Here is a 12,087-nt window from a genome sequence, read left to right as displayed (position 1 = left end):
GCAATGCAGTGCAATACCTGCTCTGTGGGTAGTGTTTCAGTGATACAGGTTGTACCTCCAAGTCTAAGACTGAAACAGGCAGTCACATCATGGTATCTTGAATTCACATTTGCTTTGGATTTGTAAATTTGTGATAGATAGGTTACCTATGGAGTGGTTTAGCACAGTTAAATATTTTATATCATTCATTATGCATGTGAAAAAGTGATGCAGAATTATTTCTTTGCTCACAGTTTGAGTCAATTTTGCTATCTATGCTACCATTTTTCCTTTTTATTCTTTTCAAAAAGCACTAAAAGAGTGTGAAAAATGGGGGGAAAAAGCTAGTTACTTTCAGATCCCTTTTCCAAAGTTCAAAGAAGATTGTGATAAACATTTTATATCTATCACTTTTTAAAATATTGATCTTATGTACTGATACACACCTCCAATCAATTCCAATTTTAACTGCAGTCCAAAATCATTAAAGATACATGTTTGCTACACCTGTGCTGGAAATAATTTTATTCTCTTCTAGAGGTAAAGGTTTAATTAAATGTGAGACACTGCAGAGAAAATTAAGAGAGTTCTGACAAAATGGAAGTTCTTCATAGGACTGTCTATAGAACCTTGGAAAAATTGAGGTTTCTTAATCACTAAGTCAGCTTTAGAGCAATTGCACAACATTATGCTAATTGTTTCAAATGCATAATTTTTGTGGATTATCATCTGTTAGACTTTATATCTGCAGTTGGTTTATCAAGGAAAGAGGGGACAAAGATGTCTCTTATTCTAGAAAAATGTCTCTTATTCCAGAAGAGATGGATGGTTTGAGTTACATGATAGGAAAGACACCACATTATCTGAGTCACTGCAGTCAAACCCCAGGTCAGCGCTGCATCCATAAAGCAGCATGCTGTATTTATTGAACACAGTGCAAATAATCCTTTGATCTCAGGTTCTGCTTGTTTCAATAGCCCAGTTTTAAATTGGTATTAACAATTAAGATTCAAATTACAATCCAATATGTGCTTTCAGATAAGGGAGAAGAAAAAAATATTCTTCTCTGCTTCAAAGATTCAACAATAGATTTTAAACCACTCACAGAAGGAAAATGAAGTTATTGAAAATATGCTAGTATCTTTTTTCACCACCCTGAGAGAAGAAATCTTTATCTATTCCTAAAAGATATGCATTTAAATGAAAATGCAATTATAGACAAAGAAGATTTGTTCAAACTACTAAAACTGTATTTACAGCACTTCATCATACAGTTTCAACGTCACTAGATTTTTAACAGCTAAAATTACTGCAAACTAACTGCTCGTTCTTCAACGTCTTAGTGGCTTTCAGAGATCATCTTAATTAAATGCTTTAAGTGATTCCCAGTTAAGCAGGGGAAAATTTGGTTGGAATTTTTATTGTTTTTCCTTTAAACATACACAGCCTTTCCCAACTAGGGAAAAATTTCCTATTAGAAAACAAAAATGAAAAGTCTTTGTGCTTTCAACACAAACTCGGATTCCCTTACCCTTTACCAAAATTGAATTTAACAGCAAGTGATTTAATTTGACAGACATGCAAATTCTCTATTTCCCCAACTATATGTTATTATTTGGAACTTAAATAACTCAGATTTGTGCTTTGTGATGTTGCAGAATCCTATGCTGAAAGGTCTCTAGTAGAGCTTTAAATGGGCTACATAGACCATTAGAAAACAAAGACATCTTTTTAGTGAAGAGGCTTTTGAAACAAACAGCAGCAATTGCATCACAGCGACCAACCAGATGCTTGAGAGAGTATTTGCACTCATAGAAGATTGTCTAGATGCCTCCAATCGTCTCTTTACAAACATATTCTTCAAGAGTGACTCTTCAACTCCCAAGTTGTGAGTATGTCAAAAATATGTTTTCTCACAGGGCAGGACAGCTCTTCCAAGGAAGAGCTGCGTATAATCTCATGGAACAATTTGCAGCATGCCTGTTAAGTCCTAAGTACTTCACAACTGCTTTCAGAGAAGACTTTAGTCTTCTCTGACTCTGGCAGCACCTACAGTCACTTTCCCTCACTCTGGTCCTGTCACTACCAGATTCAGAAGGTAACAGTGAAGTATGACTGTGAACATCCCCCAAGTTCTTCTTAATTCACAGAAAAACCTGCTACAGATTAGAAAGAAAATGGAAGTAATCTGAGTCTTAACCACTGCTGACTTATAGCAAGGAGTAATCTCAAATGTTCTGAAAGGCTTGCTGGGTATTTTGCAGGAGCAGCGAGTGCTGTTATGTTGATCCCTAGCAGGACTTTGAGTGCATAACAAAGTCCACAAATAAAAGAATATAAAGTGAATGTATTTTCATAGAATCTAGAATATTATCCTTACCAATTTTGTTGAAATTTAACCAATCTATCAAAATCAGCTTATTTATATTTCTTTACACTTAGTTGTATCTCTCTCCTGAAACTCAGCATTTAAATTTGCCTAGGCAATTTAAAATTAAACTGCTAAATTAATAGATGAAAAAGTAAATGCACCATATTTAGTGGATAAGGGTGCAATCCAATTACTCTGTTGAACTTATTTGAAGGTTGGAAACTCTAATGAACAAGAAAAAAACATCATACTTGGGCTTGCTATAAATAGGCTTATTAACTACAGCCTATTTATATGCACAGCTGCAGTCTTCTAGAAGGACTTGCAGAACAACTTGCAGAACGTGTTAAGAGACAGTCAAATAAAGTATCATCTGAACATTAACTCAGCTAAGTGAAAAGATCCCTAGAGCACTTAACATGGAAACTAAGGTCAGTGGACTTCTGGTAAAAGTGGAGAAAATTAATCCAAGACCTCAGGTCTACAATGCCAAGGAACAAAGTCATATAAGCAGAACAGATCACAAGCTGTAGTATCTGCTTCTAAGATAAGACAGAGAGGAACATCTTTGTCAACAAAGATATGGTTTTTCCTTTCCTTAACAAAGGATAATGTGACCTCAGGTCCTCTTCCTGATTATTTGAAAGGGGAAGGACAGGATGAAGGACATTGCTTTTCAGATCTCAGTAATCACTCGCTCAGCAAGAAGCTGGATGACAGAGATTTCCCATTTGGAATGGTAGAATATGCTCTACTCTGCCGAGTAGCATGTCACAGAAGGCTGTGTCCTAAAACCGTCTCATACATATATTTCTATTTTTATATATATATATATATTTATAAACACACATATATATACACATATATATAAGCACACAGATACATATAAACACACACACAGATATATATATGTCTTGTAGCAACAAATTCCACTACGGTGAAAGAATATTATTTCATGAAGTACCTTCTCCAAAAAGCAATACATTAAACTTGGCACATGAAGAGGATGAGAAATATCTTTGTCCAGCTAACATTACTGAAACTAAAAACTAAGCACAATGATCATTACTCTAGGTACACAAGTGAAGAAATAAAGCCCAGAATTACAGAAGTACTGACACAGCATTTAAATCCTTCCCTGCTGAGTGAAAAATATTTAAAATACAAGGAGAATTCTACTTCTATTTGCTTATAGACACTCAAGGAAAATAAAAAAACAACCACTGATTTGATGCAATTTATAAAGTAATATGGTTTACCGACTATTTCATCTTACATCATGGCATTATTCCATTCACCCTCTATTTGATAATGTCTGATCAAATGAAATGGAACACTGGGGTGTTTTTTTCTGAGTAATTTATAGCAGGACATTGTACACTATTCTTGAGACTAATATTTTGCAATGATGGCTGTAAATTCAAACACTGTGATAGAAATCAGATGTCAAGCAATTATGTAACTATCAGAAGAACACACATTTTAGTTTATTTTTGTTCAAATTTGTAAAACAGTCCATGGGATAAATTACAGAATAAAAACTAAAGTAAAAGCAAATGCAGACTGTGAAGAACATGCTTTTCAGCATGTATAAAGAACCAAATCTACAGAACCTGTAGTACAAAATACATTTTCTGTTAAAGACCCACTAACATGTCCTTTTTTTTCCTCTGCAACTTTGGTAAAGAAGAAATGAGATCTCAGTGCTAAATACATAAATCAGCTAACATTTGTGACAAATACTATTGAAAAGAGTCAACCACGTAAAAAAGGATTTTGTCCAAAATTCCACTTACCTATTACAATGAAATAAAACTATATTTGTGCACAATTAAATTTTAGATAACTTACATATTACATCATGACATATTACTGGTATAAGTACTGATAATAAATGAGAAACTCATATGAACAAAACTTGTTCTTTGATGTAATTAAGATTTATGACTGCCAGCCTCACAAGACCTTTAAAATTTTATTAACAATCATTTTGGACATATTTTATTGGTATTATGTGTTTTATAGTGCATTTTTCTTTGCCAAATGATAATAAATACTTTTGCATCATTGCAACTACATTTACAATGAAGCTAGTGTAGCAAAGTTCAAGGCCTTTAAGGTCTCAGAAGCCTGGGGAACTCCTTCTAGACAATGATACTGTATAAACTATATAATAACAATATTTTTTTTTAAAAAAGGAACAAATTATATCAACATTTTTAAGCATGTACTTTGTTAGCAAAGCAAGGTCTGAAGAGTAATTTTCTTAAAGACCACACCGACTGTGGTCAGCTTATTGTTTTCACCATCTCTCCCCACTCCCAGTTCTCACAGAGCAGCAAAGCAATGCATAAAACCCTACAAGTCTACCAACAATTCTGAAGTTGGTTCTGTGTTTCATGGTCTCTTTGCCCACCAAAACTATGAACGCTACTACACCCTTGAGTAACCATCTCTCTCAGTTGCTGCAATCACATGTTTTTTACAGTAACACCTCCACTGACAGTATCTCAGTATGATTAAGCAGACCAAGTTCTTTCCCCCTTTCACCTCAGTCCCAATCTGACCATTTTACATTTCACTGCTTTTAGCATTTCCCTTTCACTTCATTAACCATATTACCTCTGTCCACCATCTAAAATCTTACTGTCAGATCTTCCTCCACATTGGTCCTGTGTGTGGGAATCTGTGAATCTTTGTCAAACATCCCTCTACATCCAACCCACATGCTCTTAGACAAGCAGATTTCCATTAAATTTGCATGGAAAATATGCCTTTTATTTTTTTTTTAGCATAGTATTCATCAAAAACCAAGAACTATCTTGGTAGTCCTCCTTCTGTTGTAAAAAGTTAGGCATACAGTCTGCACCTAACAACAAATACAAACACATAACAACAGGTATTTGACTATCCCTGTAGTGAATAGTTGTTTTTAGACTAATCCTTGATGCTAGTGTTTCTGGCACCTCCGTATTCATAATGATAAGTAAAATATATTTTCTTTACTCCTTCCTTCTCTTCATGCTGCAGACAAATATTATCTGCCAAACCCAGGACTACTCTTTAGATACTCTTGCATATCAGAATGCAAGAAAGATGCAGTGTAATTTTAGAAGACAACATTTTCAATGTGAAGAAAAAAAGCTTTTACAGTCATTCTATGTGTATTAGTAAATTATTACTGAAATACAACCCCACAGTAATTCTTTAAACTGTTGTGTGGGAGTTGAGACAAAGGAATGGGTGGAAAGAAAAAATATGATAGTGTATCTGTTTATAGTCACACCATCATAAGGACTACAAAACTGCATGCTCTGATGAATTTGCTATCCAATGGAATAAGCACTCTAAATGCTACCTTTTAATTTCAAGTCTCACAGTTTAGCTGGCTGCAGTTTAGGATACAGAAGATTTAAAACCTAACCAAACACTCTGAAGAGTAGTGCACAGAGCAAAGGTCCAGCAAGTAGCCTTGGGCAGACACCAGCCTAGATTCAAAAAAAGAAAGGGGCTGGGGTGGGCAGCCAACTGTTGTGTATGTGGCTATACCTATGCCCAAGGTCAGGGGAAAGGCAGAAAGCCAACTGTCTGAATGTTCATCAAGAGAATAGAAAGGGAACATGTATAACAGGGTGACAGCATCACTCAGTTCTTCCAAACTCCACTTGACTCTAGTGAGAAAGGCCACTTTGATGTCCTCATCCCTTGACATTGTCACCCTGGTGCTGTAATAACGTAGGACACCACCAGCTGCATGCCAGTGAATTTGAGTACACACTAAGAAGGTGCTGCTCCCTCCAGAGACCAGGTGTTGGTGGTAACTAAAGCTGATATATTTTTCCTTCATACTGCAGCGGTTCATATGCAATGACAGCAACTGTGCCTCAGCTGGCAAGAGGAGAACCCTTTCAAAGAGTTGCTGGCTTGCCCACACCTATTGGAGCATATCCCTTGGTTCTCCTCTGGCATCACCAAACTGTGACACACAGCAGCTTCAAGTGCCTCCAAGATCAGCAGAGGCTTCTACCACCTGGCCCTCTCCCCACTCTCACTTGCCCATTTATAGGTATGATTTAGTAATTTTGAAAATGTCTGATCTTCACAAAGGTCTCACTACACTACACTGGTGAAACCGAACTGATTTCTTCCAGAAAAATTATATCAGGAAAAATAATTTTTGAAAGTATCTAGGTTGTTCTGGATCTTCCTTCCATATGTACACAATCATTTGTTCTACCAATATTTCAGATATACACCTCTAAGTAGTATTAAGTGTTTTCAAATGTTGCCCCTTAATAACATCAACTCCATATGTACAAATGACTTTCAAATTGTAGCTATTGCATATCCAGATAATGAAGTTTCCAAAATACATTAGTAAACTATGGTGCAACAGTCAATTAGTCAGAAGTCAAACTATGGCCACGTTCTCCCTACCCAAATTTAATGCTTTCAGTCAGCTCATAGGTTTTAAGCAGGCAATTCAAGTTTTAGAATATTTGCCAAGCTTTACACCACAAAATCTAGCATGGACTTTAGTCTTAAAATGTGATAGGCCCTCTGGTAGTTTAAATAAATAAATAAATAAATATAATTATCAAGTTACAAAGAGAAATTTTCCCTCATATCAGTTTCTTATTGACTGTTTTCATCATGACAAGACCTCTGTGTAAGAACAAATGACAGCAATATTGCCACTCCCACAAGGCACAGGATAAAAGACAACCCTGCCAATTAATAGCAGAAAATCCTCTTACTAATAAAACAAAAACATCCAGAGGGTACTACTTATTTCGGCAAATATCAACACAAATATCTTAAAGAAAATACAACATTTTCTAACAACGCCAATGTTCCTTCTTTACCCTTTCTCTTGTTTCTTTTTCACCATTTCTCTCTCTACTTCTCCTTCCCTATCTGTCACAAAGTAATGGGCTGGCATTCTCAAAACTAAAACTCTCTAAAAATCTCCTAATTCTTTTAAATACACTTAAATTCTAGCAGCAACAGGCATCAGCTTACAGTCCCAGGAGAGAGGTTCACAGATTGCACTTAAAAACCCTTCAACATTTTGGAATGAATAGCAAAACAATCCACATGGAGAAAATGTGATAATGGAGCCCTAACGTGATGGCATCAAGTTCTTAAAACATTTCTCCTCAAAGCGCTATTGTATGCATGATTTACTTTGAGCATAGGGATGTCTGGAAGCCACATCAAAGAGCTAATGGATAGACATTTTGTTAACATATGTAGAACTGATGCCAGGCCATAAAACAACATTGTACTGAGTATTACACATCTTCAGAAAAGTCTGGTTGTTTTGAGTTTTAGTTTGGTTTTTTTTCCTGGGGTTGGGATGGGCTTTTTTGGTCTACAAATTATTTCTTCAGTTATGTGCATGAGTGCCTAACAGGCTCAGGAGCCTGGAAAATTTTTATGTTTTCTTGCTCCCTGGATTTTTGCCCAGTATCACAAAATCTGAGAGAGGGCTGATCTTTGAAACAGGGAAAGGAAGAAGAATGAAGAAGTAAATAAACAGGTATTTCCTTTGCAGAACAGGTTCTGTTACATCAATCACAGACTGGTAAAGACCTTCACAAACTATTACCTTAGCATCTCTGTTTCTCAGGTCATTCCCAGGACTGCTACTTTCAAAGGGCTGTCCAAACTTGGCTCTGAGCTACAGCACATTCCTCAATGGTCTTTCATGCTTATGGTGTTCAATAGAGTCACTTTTCAAATGGTACATACTGTATACATGGCATTCCATAAAAACAGGAGGCAAAAGAATGAATTCCTGGAACAGCTCTTCAGGATTCTGAAAAAGCCACTTATGAGCTCATCTGTTTCTGCTCTAAAGTATTTATGCTAGATCACAGAATAAAGAGCAACCATTCAACTGATGTACTTTGTAGGGCACTTAGGAAACAGTTTTTTATCACTTAGTAACTGTAGGATGAGTAAAGCAGCGCTGCACACCAAGAAATACACAGTATGGAAAGATATTGAAAGTCAGGATTATATAAAAGAGTTGTATCTTGATCCGCTTTGATACCTTTTCACTTAATCAAGTATTTTGTGGCTCCATGTTTGGCACATTAGATACATTGAAGCCAGATTAACAACGAACAGCTGCTATTTATAACATTTCCCCAGAGTTAGGAACAGTTGCTGCTGCACTTTAGGACCAATCATGTTACATCTGTATTGAAATAAGATGACAAACATGTTTTACTGCCAGGTCTGCCTGAATTTCAAATGGAAACCACATTAGTTAACTTCTGAATTTCTCAGTCAGTCAGTCAGTCTCCAGTGTCAACTTACATAGTTTAAATAAAACATCTCACCAATACACAATACAGTGCAAAAGGATGCTAACAGCATGGTCCTAGGTACAATAGTGTGCTTCAAATACTCCTCCAAGATAAAAGTCAGGAATGGTCTGCAAACGTCTCTAGCCTGCAATAGCCTGGACCTCAGCAAGTTCTGCCACCATACTTCTCTCATTTCACAAACTCTTTGGCTCAACTGTCAGTAGTCACATAGGCTTAAATATGTTAAGTCCCACAACCCACAGGTTTTCTAGTCTTGCTGCTGTCCTAGCACTGTGAGAATGGGATCCCTCTGCTTCCCATCTGTTTATATGAAGAAATGGTTGATGTTGAATTCATTACCTTACAGGCACAGGCTCACCTTCTCTGGGCACCTACACTTAATTGTGCCTCAGAAGGCACTAAATAAGGACCTCAAGACAGGTGAGAATGGTGGATGTATGTGCTCAAAACACGCACTGTCATGCCTGCTCTAACATTAGCAAGGGTCTTGTCTGGGGAGAGCAGCCCTTTCCTAACTTAGAAATAACAACAAAACAGTAAACAGAAGAGACACTGGTGAGACACTGAACTTCACTGACAGTGTGAGAAAACCCATTTCCTTTTTCTGTTCAGAAGCTTTCTACACCACCTGAAAATCTGACACTGCAAAGTTGCAATTTGCAGTAGGTTTTACTGTCCATTTTTCCTAATTGAAGCATTTGCTTACTGCCTACTAGCTGGCCAAACAGAAAAGATAAAGCAGAAAGGAAAACTGAGATATCAGTGGGTTAATTTCTCAAAAGTACTTGTGCATTCGGTACAGAGCTGCCTCAAAAAGCAACAGGACATCTGCACTCATGTCACATCATCGCCTCTGAAGATGAATGCATCCCTGAGAGCTTGATGCTTCACAAAGAAGTAATCACATTTCTTTTACTGCTTTAGGTTATTCAGAAACGTAAATGTGTTGAAGTTAAGCACTGGTGCCTAAAATAAGGTTTGCAGGTTTGACAATTCTGAGTATCAATTTTGGTGATATCAAACATTTCTTGCAGCAGCAATGACTTTCAGAATGCTAAGTCTAAAGTACAGCAAACCTTTTGGAAAATATCTCTGAAATATATCAATTACTTTTTTCTGTTTTCTTTACCCACCCCAGAACACCCCAATTGCTAAATGCAAGAATTCACATAAAACACTTGGAAAAATGATTGAAAAAGGAGGAACTGAACTGAAAATGCTAAAAAAGTGGTCAAATTAAGAAAAAAAGGAACAAAACCAAAAAAAGAACCCTCCAAAAGCTGCTTAAACAGGGAAGAAAAACAAATAAATTGCTTTCTCCTTCAAAGGATTTGAGTAATAATATTCAACATTGCTTGTTACGGATAAAACTGTCAGACAAATATTATTTCAGTTCATGGTGATTATTTTTAATAAATATGTTAAAATCTCATGGGAGAAGTTAATGAATTATTTATAAATCAAGCAGTATATTAAATTCTGGTCAATATATAGATGAACACAAGCACATCTAAATGTGCAGTTACATCTCAAACTGAATCACTTTTCACTAGACTTCTTTAGTGTCCTACAGTGACCCTCATTTTCAATTAAGTTCCAGGATTTTAAGTTATAATTTGCGGCAATACCTGTGACCAGTTATGTTTCACAGGCTTCAACCTAATTTCAAACTGTTTTGCTTAAGAGCTTTGTAAGAGCAATGCTTAAGCACTGCTGATTTCTCACCCAGAGTTCAGAGATCCAGATTTGCTTTTGTTTCAGTTCAAAACTTAAACTGAAATCTGGCCCGTGGAAATAGCACCTTTCTGTTCCCCTGGATTTGAATTGCATTTTGAAACACTTTGGCATAAAAGGCATTGTAAGAGTTTGGGTCTGCAATGTATTTTATTGCCTAAATAGCTCGATGGTTCCTATTCTTACCAGAGTAACGAGTGGTGTGAAGCACCCATTAAGGCTCCAAGAGGAACTGAGTACTAAGAAACCTAAACATTCACTTGTTTTATTTTCCTGTTTCTTGGTTACATTTTGAAAGTGTGTCCACTACCACTCCTATTAACATCAGCAGGGGGCTTGTAAATAAGCCTTTACCCAGTGTTTCAAAAAAATTAGCTTCTCAGTGGAAGAAGCGAAGAGATCCCAATCCACTTCATTACTTAAAGAAACAGAGAAAGACAGTGAAGAGAAAATCAAGTACAGGCAAGCACCTTAACATTTCTTTGAAGTCTTCATCTGAACACTTCATAACCTGAACTGAAATGTCAAATTTTGAAATACACAAAACGTAATTCAGGAGAGAAACAAATTAACTGTTTAGAAACATGGTTAAAAATGCAGATGACAAAATTAAATTAACTATACCCTAATTTAGAAGCTGGAGCATTTAACTTGGTAAATATGGGTTTCATGGAGCTACACTCACAGGTGGTGATATGTAAAACAATCAAGCATGGGGAAGTTACTTCTTCCCTGCTGAGAGATCAAGCTTCTGAAACTGCACATTCATGCTAACACTGAGGATCTCTAGACACCATAAGCCAGAGCTACAGAACTACCATCTCATAAAAGATAAAACCTTTCAAGAGATATGCCTGGTTTAAAGGTAAGAGATAGTGATTCCATTGAAGATATAAAACTACAATGTTTAAAAAAAAATTGTGGCTCAGTAGGTACTCCGGCAGAAATTTCTAATGCTGCTGTAAATGAGGTTACATCAGCATTTTCACAATAAACCATACTGCCAGAAAAGTCATTCCATGTTGCAAGCTGACATAGAAGACCTCATACCAGGCACAAATCCTTCAAGGCCATGAATTTAGTTTTTATGATTTTTAGCTAAGAATTTGGAAGAAAAGAGAAAGCAAGAAGAAAAGTCTTATAAATGGAAACCAACAATGTAGGATTAACTAATGTTCAAACAGAATTTGTGGATACTTTTCAGTGCAAACACACATTCAACACCTGCTCAATGTAGCAGTGAAACCAGTCACCTGAAAAAGACTGAGAAGCTGAGATGTCTGAAATGTAAAAGAGCAGGTGGATAAAAGTTACTTGTTGTAGTGATTTCTTAGAAAGGGCTGTTCTTTGGGTTTGTTTTCTCATATTTTTAAAGAAAAAATAAGTTTCTTTTTGTATAGTCTCACTCACCTGCTCTGGGTACTTGCTCCCAACTATCTCTGCCACGGTGTTAAAAGACGGAGAGTCTGGATAGGTCTTAGCTCCCATCTTCAGGTGCACAACAATCTTAGTGCCCCGGAAAGACATTCGTGACATCATTTCAGCATCTTCCACGGAGATGCAAGCAGTGGGGATTTGGGGTACATCAGGCTGGTAACTCTGCCACCCTGTATGTGGGCTATTGAAAGAAAAATAAAAACACAGCATTTACAACTTAGCTCTATA

The 12,087-nt window shown here is 36.5% G+C and overlaps 1 protein-coding gene across 2 annotated transcripts in view; it reads right to left on the bottom strand.

Annotated features, from left to right (window-relative positions):
• The window catches only part of CPQ (carboxypeptidase Q), a 149,870-nt gene that overhangs the window by 80,627 nt on the left and 57,156 nt on the right, over nt 1-12,087 (bottom strand). For both annotated transcript variants that reach the window (XM_027889272.1, XM_027889273.1), the window contains exon 4: nt 11,833-12,040. In XM_027889272.1, the coding sequence (XP_027745073.1) occupies nt 11,833-12,040 (208 nt within the window). The remainder of the gene's footprint in view (nt 1-11,832; nt 12,041-12,087) is intronic.

Source organism: Empidonax traillii, unplaced genomic scaffold (assembly GCF_003031625.1).
Source record: "Empidonax traillii isolate 1590-97213 ecotype Southwest subspecies unplaced genomic scaffold, ASM303162v1 scaffold257:size1394852, whole genome shotgun sequence".
NCBI classification, from domain to species: domain Eukaryota; kingdom Metazoa; phylum Chordata; class Aves; order Passeriformes; family Tyrannidae; genus Empidonax; species Empidonax traillii.
This window is presented reverse-complemented; position numbering and strand designations above follow the sequence as displayed.